We start from the raw sequence: 18,811 nt of genomic DNA on the forward strand, positions 1-18,811 counted from the left end.
CTGGAATAAATAAAGGATTGAAAGTTTGAATAATGCATGTACCCCTTTGGAGTTCGCCAGATAATTGTCCTTTGAGTGAAAATTAAAAAAAACTTGAAAGTTCGTACAAAGCAGAAAAAGTGCTAGTGTGTTAAATAAGAATCTTCTAGAAACACAATGTATTGATGCCTTGGTGCTTTCTGTGTTATTAGAGAGCAGAAATGTTCATAAACAAAAATGATTTGGTTGTCAGTTTATTGCCCTAGTTACCAAGCTGCATATAATACCGGAGTCATTCTCGGAGTGCAAACTGATGGCACCGGCTTCCACTTGAAAGAGCGAAATTTTGTTTTGCTTTTAAAAGAAAGCATGGATAATCAAGGTATTGCGAGAGAGGAACAGTCAGGAAAACGAGACCTGGAAGATGCTGGAAATTACTTTAAAGAAGCTTGTGACATTTTTCAGCGAGAGGCAACAAGACTTCGCCAGCAGCAGGAAGCAATTGACTCCATGTCAAGGAAGTTGGAAAATGTTCTACTTTCCTCGACCGTAAAACTCAATGTGGGCGGCCATCACTTCACAACAAGCGTTCAAACGTTGACCAAAGATCCAAACTCGATGCTGGCGGCCATGTTTTCAGGGAAGTTTGAGATGAAGCCTTCGGAGGAGGAAACGTTCTTTATCGACCGAGACGGAACTCACTTCCGGTTTATACTCAATTATCTTCGCAGCGGAGAGTTGGTTCTACCAGAAGGTGCAACTTGTCGCAAGGAGCTTGAGGCAGAAGCTAAATTTTATCAGATTCAAGGGATACTGAATCAAATAAAGGGCATGTTTGAGGACTCGGAGATTCTGACGGATGAAGAGCATCGAAGACTACTTAAAGGCTGGCTGCCTCCTCTGAAAGGAGATTGGCGTCTTCTGTTCCGAGCTTCTCGAGATGGCTTTGCAGTTAAAACCTTTCACTCTAAATGTAATAACCAGGGACCCACACTTACCATTGTGAAAAGTGGAAACTACATTTTTGGAGGCTTCACGGAACTGTCGTGGACCAGTCCAAGTAAGTGTTATCATTGAATGAGCATGAAAAGAGTTGACTAACTTTTACGTTCCAGTTCAGCTGAAACCATCAAACTCTACACCCCTGACTTCTCAGTTCCCACATTTAAGTACCTAGGCAGAACTTCATTGCAGACATAGGCATGAATGCTAACTAAAATAACGGGATGGTGTCTGCGAAAACTTAAAATTACAAGTAGATTCGCACGTCGCGCTGATAATATGAGTTTTTTCTTAGTTTATGGTGATTTTGAGTTTTTCGGTTAGGGTTTGGCCATTACAGTGATTGCTTTGGTTTCGGTTTCCATCGCTCACATAAAAACGTCTTTATCACTGTATAAAACAGAAAACCTTGTGTTATCGTTTTATCATTTGGAGCAAGCATTTCACTAGAACAAAGACCCAGTAGTCTAAGCAGTTTAGAAAACGCGTGCAACATGACTAAAAAAATCAATTTCCTGTTGTCAGCCTTCGTCTGTCAAGAACTAATACCAGAAGAGAACTGCTTCTCGTTGAAAAGGAAAAAACACTCTTTCTAAATCTTGTTCTTGTTCCTGTTCTACTCAGTTTGCCATCATCTCTATCATTGTGATCAACAGGTGTAGGCGAGTACGTAACATGCGAAGAAGCTTTCTTATTTAGTATGGTCAACCCGCATGGCCTGGGACCAACAAAAATGCCACTGGTCAAACATCAAGAGTATGTCATGTACTGTGACAGCAGCTTGGGACCAACGTTTGGCGGAGGACATGACCTGCACATGGCTCAGAATGCCAACACAACTACTTCATGTTACAGTCATCTGGGATATTCGTACGAGTGTCCTCTGGGACAGCAAGTGACATTCTTAACAGGGGTCCGGAATTTTGCTGTGACAAATTACGAGGTGTTTGGATTCAACTGGTGACAATTTACAATTTACATGAACATGGAGGTAAAGTGGAACACGGTCAAGTGATTGAACTTGATCGATATAGATAGGAGTTGCTATGGTTTTTACCATTTACCCCGAACCAGTTCCGGAAATTTCGGTCAAAATGTAAATGTTAAGAACGTGATCTGGCTCGACCGACCGGAAAATTTTCCAAATAAACGGAACGTCTTGAAAGGTAATCAAACATTTCCAAGCGAAATATCCGAGCAGAAAATGAGCTCACCATTTGCAATTATCACCGCCATCTTAAATTATGATCAGGTAGAACTCGTCTTAGTCTCTTTCGGTTATTTTTTTTTTTTTTTTTTTTTTTTGGAGTAAATGGTAAATGGCCAATACGAACGGAATTTACTATCAGGTATTATTGCTTACCATTTGCAAACCGTTGACGAACCGGTTTCTCCTCGTTAATGGTAAACACCCTATATCTCTCAGGGATTGCAGGAGATGTTAACGAAGAGAAATCTGAATAGCTGATTAGGGCAGACCTTCCATCCTCACCGCGTGCGTGCACTTAAAATCACAAAATAACAAAAGAGAGAGACTGGATTTTCAGACCATTTTCGTAGTCACTACGCCAAGTCACTTAACATAACCCTTTAAATTACATAATTTACTGAGCAAGTCAGATTTACTTTAAAATTAGACTGTGAACAGGCTCCGGCTGGTAGGGTCTGACCGCGGCTGGAAGGGCCGAGAAGGGACTGGTTGAGAGTGAAGGCGTTTTTTTTGGGCCGGGAGAGAATGGGGGTAGAGAGCCTGTTCACAAGCTACTTCGAAATATACACTTGCACCTTATACGACCTCAGCCTTGTTGTACGAATTGCTTTTTTTCGAATCATCGAATAGAAAAAAATGTTGAACCTTACTTCAGACTAATAAGCATCAACCGTAATTAAGCAATTTGAGGTCTTGAATTTTTGTTATTAATAAATTTGTATATATTTGACATTCTTTCGAATTCTTGATACTCTCTTTGTTGTGTCTTTCAGTCGGTTGTTGTTAAAGTTATTTCACCCCGAACTTATTGTCAACAAAGTTTCTTTATGTATAAATGTTATCTCTACGGTTACTCATCGGGCTCAGGATTGAATCACACTACACCGAAGAAATTTGAAAACGCAACTTTATTTCTACGGTATGGCCTACTGTCCACACAGATCCAGAGAAATTTTCCTGACCGAAAACCGAACCGATGACAAGTTCATGACAATCATGTGACTAACTCCCAACCCTCAAGGCTGCACTGAAGCATTTCTACCGTTAGTGATTGTTGTGTTTTAAAAATTTCTACGGCGTAGTGTGGACGGAAATCATTTCATACGTTTTCAGAAAGAGATTGCTGTTTTCAAATTTCTCTGAAGTAGTGTGGACAGGGCCTGAGTAACTTTTACCTCGTTATATTCTCAATAATTAACTTGTTGTCAGTCATTTCTCCTTGCCATTTTCACGGACACAGTTACCATCTCCTCAGCTTGGATTGACTCCAGAAAAGACGTCGTTTCTTTCGCCGGGAAGTGGGCGACTCGAGGTGACGATTGAAATGATACCGTGGCATGGAAGTTTCGCGGGAGTTTAATTTAGCGGATTTTGAATTTTCGAGTTTCGCGGAACAAATTTTCGTGAATTTGGATTTCAGACTTTACTTCTGGGAATAACTTTTTCGCGAATTACATATACTGTACTTGAAAGTAACAAAAACGGAAGCTATATAGTAATTTCGTTGTTTATAGTATTTTTAAATTTTTAGTTTGTCAACTTGCGATTACAATTCAAAGCGGGTACGCCGGTATGATTCATATTGCAGTGCTATCTATGGAGGGCAGAGGTACGTACAGACGTAAGTACTGCGTGCTGTAGTGTACTATTCAATTGTGATGGCTTCATGCTCTTCTCCCTGCCCTGGTGCGGACTCACCGACCTCATTCACAACATTTTCTGTCGATGTTGAGGTGATAGCCAGCATCGATTGACGTGGAGTTTGGTCTTTTGCTGTTCCACCATCATTAGTTTCTAAGCCATACTCCTCGCCCGAGTCAGTCTTCCGCGCAGTCCACAAACCTACTCAAAGACTCTCAATCGCATTACCGTAATTATTGTAAAGACAATACGGTAGGTCGCTTACGTTACACTGTTTGCAACCAATTTCATTGAAATTCAGTAATGTAAATAAAAGGAGTAAATTTTCGCGGAATTTTTTTGGCGGGATTTTGTTTTCACGGGATTAATTTTCGCGGATCGATGAAAAATGCGCGAAACTCGCGAAAATTAGATCCCAGGAAAATTTCACGCCACACTTTTTTATTTTTTTATTTTTTCAACAATTTATTTACTGAAGAATGAATAAAGTTTGGTTACAAAAGTTAACAATGACACCATATGGAATTAGTTATGAAAATAGATAATGTAAATTCTTCTCTACATACTTATTTAACTTAAAGACTTTCCTTAATGGTAGCGTTTTCCGACTTTAATTATTAGATAAAATTGTTTCCTCAAAAAACTTCCACTTTTTTTTAAACAAATTCGTTTTATTCAATTTGAAGTATATATGTTTTTCAGTTTCATATTTAGTTACCAAAATTCTTAAAAAGTGATTCAAGGAAGGTAATATTTCTTTACATCGACAAGTCCACAAGAAAGATTTTCCTAAAATTACTATGTAATTAAATAGATCCATCTCCTCCTTAAAAGACCCAACAATAACATCGCAATATGTAAGCGAGAGGCTTCTGCAACTCTTGATTTTACTCAAAATTTTTTCATTAACCTCATGCCAAAAAGAATTTGAAAAAGAACAACCGAACAAAATATGGGATATGGTTGCTGTTACCTGATGACAAAAGGTGCAGTTCGGATTAGAAATGTATCCTATTTTACACAGGCGGTCATTAGTAAACAGAACAGAATTCAACACTTTGTACTGAAAGGAGCGTAGATACGGTTCGTTAGCAACCTTCACTGACAAAAGAAATGCTTCTGAAACTTGCTTATCATCAAGGCTAAATTCGTTCTTTAGCTTAACCCATTTACTTGGCTTTTCCAATTTTTGTTTTATAAGAAAACAATAATAGTCATGACATTTAAGACTTTCCAAATCAAGAATCACCTTAAAATTTGGTATGTTGACACGCAACGTCAAAGGATTAGATTGCCTTAGGCCTGTCCAGACTAAAAAAATGGACCTCGTCAATCCCTCACTTCTGAGAACATTAAAAGACTCGATATTTGGCTTGTCAAAGAGCAGATCATTTGTATATTTAATATTCATATTAAAGTAATGCTTATAAAAAACACTTTTACCATCGATTTTGATTTCTTTGTTGTTCCATATAACATATTTGTAAACATTATTTGGATCTACTATTTCCCTTATATTTGACCACCACAGTAACAGATCCTGATGAAAGGTGGATGAAATGTTTATCTGGTTTACATCATAATTACACTGAAGAGGAAAAAGACCCCTTCATTATCCAAAAGATAATTAAGGTAAGACTTCCAGAAACCTGACAAGTCCTCGTCCGTTATTCGCATTAGCCAACTCAACCTCAACGCTTTTATCATGGTTTCATAATCTATCATTTTGAGCCCACCTTGCTCATAAGGTGCATACGTTGAACTTCGAATAACTTTATCTTTCCCATTCCATAAAAAATGAAAAACTAAGTTGTTAAATTCTTTTATAACTTCAGCCGGAGTGCTTATCACCGAGCTCGGGTATATTAGTTTTGGAGGAAGAATTGCTTTTATAATATTAACCTTGCCATGAATTGACAAACCCCTTGACTTCCATAAATTTATTGCATTTCTGATTTTTTTCAGCCTTTGCTTAAATTTTTTCTCCACCAGTATCTGTACATCATATGTAATGAAAATCCCTAAAAACTTAACGCAAGTTTTCCATTTGACTCCAAGTGGTTCATTTTCACAGTTCTGGAGGGAGCCGATCCACTTTGCTTCTGTTTTCGCAACGTTAAGTTTTAGTCCAGAAACTTTCTCAAAACAATCAAGCAATACAAACAAAGCTCGTGCGGAATCTAAATCCGATAAAACAACAGTTATGTCATCAGCGAACTGCAGCAGTTTAGTTTCTAAATCGTTTATTTTTATTCCTTTAATATCGTCTTGGTTTCTTATAGCAATCGCTAGGATTTCAACAGCAGAGACAAAGAGGTAGGGAGAAAGGGGGTCTCCCTGCCTAACTCCACGCTCTATCTTAAAGTAGTGAGAGCAAAGGCCATTGTTTATAATACAACTTTGAATATCTTTATAGAAAATATTGACCCATCGTATAAAATCTGGCCCAAAACCGAATTGATTCAAACATTTTTCAAGAGTCCATTCCATTCCAAACTGTCGAATGCTTTCTCAAAGTCAATAAAAAGTAAAATTCCGGGTAATTTCTTAGCTCTTGTATAATCCATTATATTAAGAATTGAGCGTATGTTCTCACTGATGTTTCTGCCCGGGATATATCCTGATTGATTATAATGTATTAATTTAGGTAATAGACTTTTCATTCTTTCTGCAATAACTTTTGAGGCTATCTTTGTATCAACATTCAAAAGGGAAATTGGTCTCCAGTTTTGAAGATCACAACGATCTTGGTCCTTTTTCTCAATTAATGTAATTACAGCCTGTCTTTGTGAAGGGCTCATTTCTCCTTGTACAAAAGATGCATTGAAGCATTCAACTAAAGGATCCCCCAAGAAATTCCAGAAAGTCTTATAGAATTCTATAGGTAGACCGTCATTTCCCGGAACCTTATTTAATGGAAAAGAGTTTATGATTTTAGAGCATTCTTCAAGACTTATTAGTCCTTCACCCAGAGATCTTAATTCAGGTGAAAGTGTTGGAATAGGCAAGTCTTCAAAGCGAAAGTATAATTCGTTTTCGTCAAGGCAGTTTTTTTCTTGATTTATAAAGATTTTCATAAAAATTTTTCTCTCCCTCTAAAATTTCGAAGGGATCTACGGTAATTACTCCACTAAGCCGAAGTTTCCGTATGTGCTTTCTTATATGATTACGTTTTTCTAAATTAAAGAAATATTTAGAATTTTTTTCTCCGTGTTTATACCACCTCGCACGTGATCTAACTATTATACCCTCAACCTTTTTATCATACATTTGTTCCATTTTTTCTTTCAAGACATTTAAAGTTGATAAGTTCTCTTGACTGGGATTGTTTTGAAAAACTAAAGAGGCTTCTTGGAGTTCTCTATTTAACTGCCACTCCTCTGCTTTACTTTGCTTACTTTTACTCACCGAATATTGTCTGGAGTATTTCTTAACATTATATTTCACCCAATCCCAAACAGAGCGTGGGTCGCTAAGATCTTGCTTGCCTTCTTGAAGCCACGAAGGAAGAAGACAATTTATTTCATCGACATATTGTTTATTATTCAGTAGGGAGCAATTTAATTTCCAAAAACCTGGACCCTTTACTTTGTCATCAACATCTTGAAACTTTATCGTTATTGCAGAATGATCGGTTTTTATTGCTGAAATTATGTCAACATTATAAACGTTGTCCGATAAAGAATTCGAAATAAGCCAATAGTCCAGTCTTGAGAAAATCATAGGATTTGATTGACTCCAGGTAAAGCTGCGTACCGTGGGATTCTTTACACGCCAAATGTCGTGTAAATCAAGCTCTGACTGTAACTGTTCTATTATGCTAATTACAGATTGTCTTGGAATCATGTTGCCACCTCTTTTGTCGATGACTGGATTTAAAGGACAGTTGAAGTCTCCTCCAACAATGACATTTTCAATTTCGTCCAAATTGTTTTTCACAATGGTTTGCAAAAGCAGTGACCGATAAAAGGTAACCAATTCATTGTCCCGATTTGGAGCGTAAACATTAACTAGAAGAGCAGGTTCTCCACTTAGGAGAACTTTAAGCATAATAAATCTACCGTTAGGGACAACAATGGATTTTTCAACTGTACAATCAAAATTATTCCTGATTAGAATTGCCACCCCTCTCGCATTGTTAGCCCCATGAGAGCAAAATAATGTAGCACCCCATTCTCTTTCCCATGAAACTTCATTCCCTTGAGTGGAATGTGTTTCCTGCAGAAAAACAATATCCGGTTTTTGTTTTCTAAGCCAAGTAAATATCGTCCGTCTTTTTCGAAAGTTGCTGATGCCTCTCGTATTTAAAGATATAAGTCTACCTTTCACCATTTTTGCTGAAAAAACATAGAGAACAATCGAAATTAAGGAGAAGAAGGATCGTGTATCTATAATTAAATAACCATCCAAGTATAATCACTGAAATCTTCCAATAATTAGAGCCATAAAGCGACAACTTTGAGATATATGAATAATATGATGTCTGCATAACTACCGTTAAGAATAAAGCGTAAATAAATAAATTTACTGCAAAAGAGTTGTTCACAAAATTCGCGCTTGTGCAGCTTTGCACGAGCAAATGGGACACACATGAAATCATCGCGCGATGGACATTAGCGCTTGCCTTTGCTGTGCTACGCAATGTTAGAAGACTAAAAAAAAAAAAAAAAAGAAGCAATTATCGACACAATATTTAGATTAACAAATTTCTACGTGACCGAGACTGCCCTTCCATCCACAAAAAGTTTTCCCTTTGTGGTGGGCATCCATGGAGTGAAGACGTGTCTTGTCGAGCTCCGCATTGGAAGAAGCTTTTCCTGGTTATCATTCGACCAGAGTTGTACTTTTTTTAGTAATGCTACATGTCAGAGAAACGCCTTCGGTCAGGGAAAACACGAAGAAGGTGCCAAACCTCGAGGAATCGACCATGTCGGACGCGGTGCTGGAAGGCTAAAATTAATGAGAGGTGACCTTACATACCAAATTAATTTCACGCCACACGGTAGGCAATGATTTCGTTGGATACCACCTTGTTATGTGTGTAGTAAAAACTAAATTCCAGGCTGGCAATACGGCAACCAGCCCTTCTGCAGTACTTCCAGCCTTGCATTCAGTTTTAATTATACAAGCTAGTGAAGTCTTACACGAGCATCCTACAGAAAGAGAATCGGCATCTTAACCAGCACGTTTTGTTTGTTGCGTCATGTTGACCGGCTGCTTTAAAAAGAAGTCTTTTTGTTAAAAGTGTTTCAATCATGTTTTCAGTACCTGAACCAAAACATTCGGGGTATAGCAAGAATGTAGGGACATTAAGGATTTGTTGAAATAAACGTTTATATTATTTGAAGCCGAACCAATAGGCCATATTCGTATTCTCGGTATTGGACTGGAACTAGCTTGCAATAGAGGCTCATGCGGGGGGATATCATTAAAAATAAATTAAAGGAGAAGGTCACTCCAAAAAACGTATATTTTTTGTCAACGCTAATGAAAACCTTGCACTAAGTTTAGCCACTCACCTAACTTTCAGCCTCTAAAGTGCAGGTTTTCTTAACGAAATTCGTCTCCAAAGAAGCCCAAAATTCGACATCGTTGCCGCCATTTTGAACGGTATTCAGCAGCCAGGCCGCGTTTTCGTGACGTCGTTCCGTCCGAGAGATTTTGTCCAAACGGTTTCCGACAAGTCTTTTAACCACCACTTTGGGTTATGGCTGCTCCTGAGCCAGATTATTTTGAGCCAAACATGCTCCAAACTCCGAAATGATAGCATCGACGATAATGAACTGGATAATTGCTTGGAAAAAATACATTTTAATTTGCTGACCTTGCAAAGGATGCAAAGTCAGTTGAAGGTTTTTTTCCTTCCCGCCAATTTCGAGTCCAACAGAATGACGTCACATAAACATGGCTTGGCTGCCAAGACAGTTTCAAAATGGCAGCCTCCGAAGTCGCGCCTTTCGAGACGAATTTATTCAGGATAGCGGGCACTTTAGAGGCTGAAACTTCGGTGAGTGGAAAAAGCTGAATGTTTACTTGCCATAGGCGAAGACAGAAAAAGTAAGCTTTTAGGAGTGACCCTCTCCTTTAAGAAAAGACTCCCTGCATTAGCGTCGGTTGCAAGCTAGTTCCAGTCCGATACCGAGAATACGAGTATGATTTATAAAAATATTATTAACATTATAAAAATATAATTTACAGTTCATTTGTGATGGACATCCGTGCATCAGGAGTAATAGAATTACTAGTAGGGTTAGAGTATGACACTGATGCAACCTTTCAGGGGCATTCAGCGGATCTATTCCTTAAAAAAAAAAAAAGTACAGGTAACTGGGAAACCAAGCGTCAACCACCTGATGTACCCTAAACCACCTTACAAAATGAGTTTTCTGCGAGGTTGCTCGCTGGCACGGTGAAACGTGTCCGATCCCTCGACTTGAAAGAAGGACTGAAAGGACTGGGTAGATAGCCGGCTCTGTATACCAATTCCCTCCCCCCCACCCCTCCCCCTTCCCTCACTGCTCTTCGACCACACTCGACCGCTCAATAGGTGCTTGCGGTATGTTATACTCTGGATTACTTGTCTACTGGCTAGGAGTTTTTGCCAGGGAACTTACAGCGAAACTGGAAGTTCAGACATTCTTCTCTCGGGATGAAGCAACCTCTACAAAATTAATTGGCCAGCAACTAGAAAACTGCTTTAGAAATGCTTATTTGTTTAGAAATACTTATTGGTTTCTGATGAATTCAGACACAGTATAGTTTCAATTATGATATCGGATGAGCTTTCCAAAGCTCACTACAAATACTTTTTCCTCGGTCGTCGATAAAATCTGGAACATGAAACATCCCGGAACATCCCGGAACATTTCAGAACATCAAAAAATTATAGTAATTGGGAGAAAAATAAATAAAATCAAACAAAGAAATAACCTAGAAAGACAAATAAGTAAAAAGAAATAAATAAAAATTAACTGGTATCAGCTCCAAATATCCAAACAAAATGTGAATAACTGCAATGAGTGAAGGCTCGCAACTTTAACCTTTTAAGTAGCGATGTCAGGAGGGAATACACAAGCTATATATCCCCACTAATCCATTCCTGCCAATTGTTCGATATCAGTATAATCACCGGACGGTCCCTTATTTTACCGTGTGGTTGAAGAGGTTGAGTTACCACCATATTGTTTTGTTGCTGTTCTTAAGTTCATGCATGGCGAGCGAAAACTGGGGAGAGTACCTCTCCTCTCGGGTAGGGGTTGCTGTACTCTTCGCAGATTTCTTTCATTCATGGAAAACCAAGATGGTGGCGTTCGAACTCTTCCATCAGACCAAAATAAATGGGACTCTAAACAATTTACGTAAGTTTGTGATCTCTCTATTGAATTCATTTTCCATGATTTTACACGGCATATAATTAATTTCTTGTCTAGACTAATTCGAACTACGCGCGTACTGATGATTTATTAATTTGTCAGATGGAGCTTGCTTGTTTTATAACAGCCGCGCTACACCATAAATTTACTTGCATCGTAAACCTTCAGATGTTCATAGTAAAGGAATTTTTAGTAATGGAAAGGTTTATTTTCTTTCACACGAATCAACATTTAAATTGCACTGAAGGACAAGTTATCGCACTTTATTACCTTTGAACAGGAACATGAAGGAGCATTGATACTGGGCAGGGAACACCAGTTCAATATTTTTTTTAATTACTATTTTTTCTTTAATCCTCTTTTTTGATGATTTCTTTGTTTAAGTTTTCATGTTTTCCTCATAATTATTATACTTTTTGATGTTCCGGAATGTTCCGGAATGTTCCATGTTCCTGCTTTTTTTGACGGCCCCTTTCCTCTGGGTTTTGTGCAATTGCTAAGTTGTGAACTCAAGTGGAAGGGGTCAAGGAGTTTTTTTTAATTTTTATTTCAGTCTTTGTTCTTTAAACTTTCCTCTAATGTGGTCAGTGCTGTGCTACAATAAGTCGTTGGCAAATTGTAAGGAATTTAAAACTTATCCGGATAATTTACAGAAAAACATAGTATCCTCATCAGACATGTTTCCTTTGCGCTTATTTTGGCAGTGCAGTTGGTCGGAAGTGCTGGTGAGTAACCTCAAGGAAAAAGAACCGGCTCTGGTGAGGTGGCTTAAGGTGATTTTAAGGCTAGATCGTTACAGAGTAGAAGAAAGCATGAAATTTGACACAAAGAATCTTGTTGGTATAAGAAACAAATTTAGCCTGGGTGCCACGCGATTCGATGATCGGGGGGGGGGGGGGGGAAGACACGTCATTTCAATTCTCGATAAGCTTCATTAGCATGAAAACGAGGCTGATAAATCAATCCATAGCTAAGCGCGGGAAAATATGCAAAAGGCGCCAAATACGGGAAACGCGAGTCCAGGAATTCAGTTCAGGATCAGTTTTGGTTTTATGACGAAAGTGTTATCTGTAAACAACCTTTAATCATGTGTTAACTTCGTTCAGGCAGCACGAGGTAAGACAAACAGAATATTTGATTACCTGACGATGCAATTTAAGCTTGAGATGGCCGGCGAAATAGATTAATTTTAAGAGGCCAACTCTCTATTTATATTGAACAGAATGAACAGAATGCTTGGTTTCTACTTTGGGTAGATAGTTATTTAAGGTTACTGTCTACCTTCAGATCGGCAATTTTCTTCAAATTTGGATTTTTGGTTCAAAGTAATGGTTGAAGAGTAATCTCTAATTTCTGAAAACAAAATTGAAAAAAACTTAATATTGGCGGAGAAATGGAGGTTTTACGTTATGGCCCGAAGTAAAAGTTCCTTCTTGATTGACAGCCCTATAACGTGTACGCAATCAACCGAGACTACTTTTGCGGGAATATTACTTGTATGGATACCACGAATTGGCTGGCTACTCAGTTAATCAGCATTGTTAATCCAAGCATTTTTCGTATTAGGTGTAATTCTATTAAGTTATAAGTAAACATGGATCACGCAAAACTCTGTTTACCAGTTCCAAAAAGCGAAGAACGAATGAAAACACATTGAAGAAGCGAAAGTTGCCCTCGCGAATGAAGCTATAGCTATCGGATCAAACGGGCAAAAAGATCGAGTCAAGAGAAAAGAAAGGTTCTGTAAAAATTTGGGAACTCGACAGCGATAACAGCGACGTTTACAGTGACTCCTTTGTTGAGTCCGATACCGATGAATCGTCCAACTCATTGAGATCCATTGGAATATTATCGATGCACATTTGCTCCGCCGTGCTTTCTTTTGTTTAGTTTGTTCTCGCCGCCCAGCCACTCTAGCGTTCGTATCCTTTTTCGTCTTCCCCATTTTGCCAGACCAGCTTCAAGAAAACCCGAGCAAGCTCTCCGCCTTGGGCGCAATGCGAAACACAAGGGTTTTTTGGAGATTCACGAGTAAATTTCACCGCGAGTTAATGGTAGTAAATTTTCCAAGCGCTGATTGGCTCAGTGATCTGAGAACTCAGTTGAATGCGTTTGTGGGCGGAGTTTGTTTGCGAAGCAAGAGATTTTTCTTAGCGCTGTTTTCTCGAATAAATTTTTTCGCTTGAAGCAGACACTTTAAAGGGTTACAACTCAAAGGGAATTTGTTTGATTGCCCTCAAATTTGGACCGTAGCTAGATTAACATATAAAAAGCAAAATCATGTCTGCGCATTGTTTATTTCGAAATATTTTTTCTCCGAGAGCAATTTTTGTACAATCACTTCACATTTTTTAAATCCTATTTCGAAAATGTTCTGCAACTTTTTACTGCAATTGAATATGGCAAAACGCAGGCACGCTTTTTTAGCGCTTTTTGTCCTGAAACCGAGGAAAAAAATAAATTGGCGAAAAACAAAATTCGCTTTGACTTGTAGCTTCCAAAAGGTGACGCTCGCATTTAGTAACCGTGAAAAAAATCGGCAGAACATTTTATTTCAAAACTTTTGGTATGGTTTGATAGCCAGCTCTATAAGCTTTAATTTGATATAGGGGTTTAGGTATCTACGGCTTAAACCGGACGCGCTACATCGCTTGGACGCGAGACACCCCTGAAGGTATACGGTAACCTTAATTGAATTCAGATTCTTTGGGCTACTGTTAAGGTGGCCGAACACAGTTTTCGCGCGCGCTTTTGCTGATGCAATTCAGCGCGCGCGCACCAGGATTGAAAAACAAACATACCTTCAATAGAGCGATCATTTTACTTACTCAACACCCGCACTATATGCGCTATTTTTCTCCATTACTGAACGCAGTGTATTGATGCTTTTAGTCTTTTATTACAAAGCTATGTTAGAAAAGGTAACGACGCAAAGAACCCAGCAATTCTCAGCTTTTTCTTTGTTACCGAAAGAACCCAGTTAAATGCAGCGCATGCGCAGTTGCTCGAAAAATTGAGACCGATTGCTTTTGCAGAAACTTGCCGATTTCTAACGATCCAGTCGATAGAATTTCAAGAAATTTGGCAAAAAAATAATTCAGAAACCACTTGAATGATCTATCGCAAAAAATCTGAATTTTGACATAGGGAACTTTTAATAATACAGAACATGCAGTGAAAACGATTTACGGCGAATTACGAAAGTCGTCTATGTCAAAATTTTATTAGAACAGTGTTGACAGAAGGGATTTAATGTCAATTCATAGTGGGCAAATGATGAAAAAAATCTAACGACTGAATTTCTTAAAAATAAACAAAAACCATTTTTTAAGCCTTGTTTTTAACCAGCCCCGTTTCCATGGCAACAGCACTCACCTTAGCCAAAATGTGAGAATAAACCCTTCTGTAGTTAACCTTGACTCTTGCAAAAAACGGGCGCCAAAGCATAAATAGCTTTAAAGTAATGGTGAATTAGGCAGAGGCGCTTGAAAACTGTGTTCGGCCACCTTAACTGTTTATTACGGCAAAAACGAATAATTTCCGAAGGGTATTTTAAACGAAGTTCAGAACCTGACTATCAAGCGACGATGAAACTTCACTAGCTTTAAGTTCCCAGCAGTCAAGTATTGGAAATGCATTTACTAAACAGCAACAAACCTTTTCGGTTTATTTTCTGTAGCAGGTAAAAGAGCGTCGTTTCAACTGAGAACTGCGATAAAACATTTTTGGCCACACATTTTTATTGCACTGTAAAGCAAACAAAGTGATGTTTATCAAGACGAAACCTCGACCAGAGTCAAGAGGCAGTTTTTGAGCAAGGCGGTTTGTTTATTTTGTGGGGAAACTGGCGACCTTCACGAGGTTATGACACTAGAAGTTGATGAAAAAGTGCGAAAAATGGCCACCGACCTCCAAGATTAAGCTTTGTTAGAGCACATATCAGGTGGAGATATGATCGCAATCGAGGCAAAATACCACAAAACGTGTATGACAAATCTAACTAATCGTCACAGGGCATTTCTTCGTCAAAGTCAAGATTGCCAGTCAGGTGAGGAAGATAAGAAGAATGAGGCTAGGGCTTTCGTAGAGTTAATTTCATCCATGGAGAGCTGTGTAGACGATGGAAAGTACATATTGACCCTGACAGAACTACATCAATTGTACGTGAACCGTCTACAAGATTTTGGCATTGAGAAAGAACTTAACAAGGCCCGTCTAAAATCACGCATCCTAAGTCAAATCCCTGGCAAACGTCAGGAACAAAGTGACGGGAAGAATGTTCTCCTAGTTTTCAATAAAGGAATGGCGGCCTTGCTTAGGGAAGAGTTATGGAAACATGACTATGAATCCGACGCTCTAATTCAGTTGGTGAAAGCAGCAAGGATTGTGAGATGCGAAATGTTTAACGAACCTGGATTCCACTTTGATGGGAGTTTCCCCAGTAATTGCCAAAATGCATCAGTTCCCTCTTCTCTAAAGGTGTTAATATCAATGCTGTTGAATGGGTCCAATGTAGCACAAGGAAGCGCAACAGAGTCACAAGCAACACTGACAATATCACAACTAATTGTTTTCAACTCCAAGAAGAAATCCTCTTCAACTTCCAGCAACCGACATTCACTGGAAAGGGAACCCCCATTGCCACTTTACGTTGGCCTGAGTATACACGCATATACCAGAAGCAAGAAGATCATAAACCAGCTCTATCCACTGAGGATAAGCGTCTCATACGACAGAGTGGATGATTTGATGAATGGTTTTGGCACTGCTGTATGCAGTCGCTTTCAACAAGATGGAGTGGTTTGTCCCCTAAACTTGAACTGTGGCCTTTTTACTATTAGAGCCCTTGACAATATAGATTACAATCCTCCTTCAACTACAGCACAGGGATCCTTTCACGGCACAGGGATAAGTCTCTTTCAGTTCCCAAGCAGCTCGGTAGCTGGCGCTCAGTCGAAGCCTCCAATAACACTTCCTCAAGGATCGGAAAGGAATATACAGCTTCCAGAGAGCTTTACAACCGTTCCTGCAATTGGCGTTAAAACAACGGAACTTGCTGTATCAAAAACAGCGTATACAGACGCTTTTTCCGGAAACTTACAGGAAGCAATGGCACAGGAAGATTGTTGGGTTCAGCATGCACTTGCTACTGTAGACAAGGAAGTTCGAAGTAATGACGTCATTACTTGGTCAGGCTACCACGGATCCATGAACAGGCCACCGCCTATGTTGCCAGTAATTTCTGGACTGCTGCCCCTGTTTTACGAAAAAGCTTCTTCATTGGCAATGGTCAAACATGGAATGGAGATGCAGCGAAAGGCAACGGCGTACCTAAATCCGGGGCAAATTCCTATCACTACATTTGACCAGCCTTTGTTTGCAATTGCAAAATTTGTTCAATGGAACTGGCCCTTGGTCCATGGAGAGAGCAGGCATGTAGTGATGTTTGGCGGACTGCACATCGAAATGGCTCTATGGAGTGTATGCGGTGACCTCCTGGAAGATTCAGGATGGACAGCATCATTGGCAGAAGCTGGGATCGCATCTTCTGGTACAGCAGAGTCATTCTTGAAAGTGACCCATTTAACAAGAACAAGGCATGCTCACCAAGTAACTATTTTAGCTCTCCACAAGCTCCGAAGGGAGGAATTTCTCCAGAGTCCCGGCCCTGTGTATGATGAAGAATCTTTTGAGCAGTGGAAGTCCTCCACAAGTGAAAAGAGCCCCACTTTCCATTTTTGGGACATGATTCTCAGGTTGGAAGTCCTCATACTCATTTTCATTAGATCCCTTCGTGAAGGAAATTTTCTACTCTATGTTGAAACACTTGAAGCCCTCGTTCCATGGTTTCACTCCTTGGATCATACTAATTATGCACGATGGCTTCCAGTGCACATCAGGGACATGACATCCTTGTCACCAGCAGTCAAAGAAGACGTACAGAAATACTGGGTTGTAGCTAAGACAAAGAAGCCATTTTCTATGATACCAATTGATCAAGCTCACGAACAGAACAACGCCATCGTAAAAGGTTCTGGTGGTGCAGTGGGCTTAACCGAAAGCCCAACAGCATTTCAAAGATGGATGGTCTCTGGTCCGGGGTTTGCTCGCTTGCTGGTAGAGTTTCAAGCTCCGTACCTCACAGAAAATGACCCCAATGCTGAAAAGTCGTTAAAACACCATGAAAGTGACATTTCTACACAGAAGACATACCAGACGCAGGTGCTAAAACTGACAGACGCGATGAAAACATAAGGAAATCCGTTTCAAGGAGACGTGGAAGAGCTTGTGAACATTGCAACTGGAGATTACGCATCAGAAGAGGTTGTAAATGCATTGAAGTCTATCGAGAGTGTGGGCCAGAATCAGTACAAGAATTTTGTAAAGACAGTGATCGAAGATAGAACTGTATCGATTCATGATACCATCAAGAAAAATTTTCTGCCGCTGTTTAAACGACAAAAGCCCAAGCCAAAAACAAAGTCAAAGCAGCAAGTAAGTGCACTGAGAAGCGATTGCAACCTTTTCAGCCGTTTGTACATTGCCACCCAGCATCGAAGCGGAGACCTAGACGAATTTTTTATGCACGAAAACCAGCCCTACCCACCATCTCTCTCCGAGTTTGGAAAGCTAAGATTCGGAAAGAAGTCAGACCTCTTGACATGTGTTAAGCCTGCCAGTACAAAGCAGCCGGATCCATCTCCACTCTACGATTGTAAGATCTTTGATGGAGCAGCTGTTGTTCACGCCCTTCCATCCACAACTGTTTCCACCTTTGATAGCTATGCTGGAAACGTCTTTATCCCATTCATTCTGAATCATCTCCATTCAAGTAAACGAGTGGACATTGTTTGGGATACGTACAAGGCGAACAGTATCAAGGATTCAACAAGAGAGAAGAGAGGTAAGTGTCAGAGAAGAAAAGTACCAACAAGAAAGAACTCTTTGCCTTCCTGACAAGCAGAGTTTCAAACTTCCAGTTTCCCGAGAACAAGGAAGTAAACATCACCTCAGACGAATCTGTAGTCTCAAGCAGAAGTTCTACCGATATACAGAGATGTGACCACGAGGAAGCCGACACAAGAATTGCTGTACATGTTCAACACGCGCTGAACAAAGGATATAGTCAGGTTTTTGTCCGCACAGTGGATACGGATGTTCTTGTGAAAATGATAGGGATTTTTCATGCCTTGATCGCTTTGTACCCGTCTGCAACCATCTGGATTGGTTTGGGCATGGGGAAATATGTCCAACACATCAGCGTGAATGCCACCTGCGCATTTCTTGGCCCTTAAACATCTCGGGCACTCCCTATGTTTCATTCATTCACTGGATGCGACCCCGACCTCTTGTTTCTTTGGCAAGGATAAGAAGTCCGCCTGGGACGCATGGAAGTCATTCCCTGACGTGACAGGGGCATTTAAGTTCCTGCAAGATCACCCTTATTACCAGCTGGACAAGGATGATTTCATCTTCAAACTTCTAGAGCGATTTATCTAAGGCCAGCAATGTGATCAATGTAAATGAAGCCCGCAAAGAAATTTTCACCAAAAGGAACAGGACCCTAGAGAACATCCCTCCCACACAGGTAAATTGAGTTCGCAAC

General features: G+C 39.7%; 2 protein-coding genes and 1 pseudogene across 2 annotated transcripts; all 3 read left to right on the plus strand.

Annotated features, from left to right (window-relative positions):
• The first annotated feature begins 348 nt into the window (after nt 1-348).
• Nucleotides 349-2,044, plus strand: LOC149110025 (uncharacterized). Its single transcript, XM_089291944.1, has 2 exons — nt 349-1,033; nt 1,638-2,044. Exons 1-2 carry the CDS (start codon nt 349-351, stop codon nt 1,943-1,945), a joined length of 993 nt encoding a protein of 330 aa, XP_089148070.1. The 3' UTR covers nt 1,946-2,044.
• Nucleotides 2,045-15,603: 13,559 nt separating this feature from the next.
• Nucleotides 15,604-17,465, plus strand: LOC149110026 (uncharacterized). The gene has a single exon (XM_089291942.1). It carries the CDS (start codon nt 15,604-15,606, stop codon nt 17,458-17,460), a length of 1,857 nt encoding a protein of 618 aa, XP_089148068.1. The 3' UTR covers nt 17,461-17,465.
• A 322-nt stretch (nt 17,466-17,787) lies between these two features.
• LOC149110027 (uncharacterized) lies at nt 17,788-18,705 on the plus strand (annotated as a pseudogene).
• The last annotated feature ends 106 nt before the right edge of the window (nt 18,706-18,811 follow it).

The sequence above is a fragment of the Orbicella faveolata genome, unplaced genomic scaffold (genome assembly GCF_042242905.1).
Source record: "Orbicella faveolata isolate gen_17 unplaced genomic scaffold, um_ofav_v1 contig_24, whole genome shotgun sequence".
Classification (NCBI taxonomy): domain Eukaryota; kingdom Metazoa; phylum Cnidaria; class Anthozoa; order Scleractinia; family Merulinidae; genus Orbicella; species Orbicella faveolata.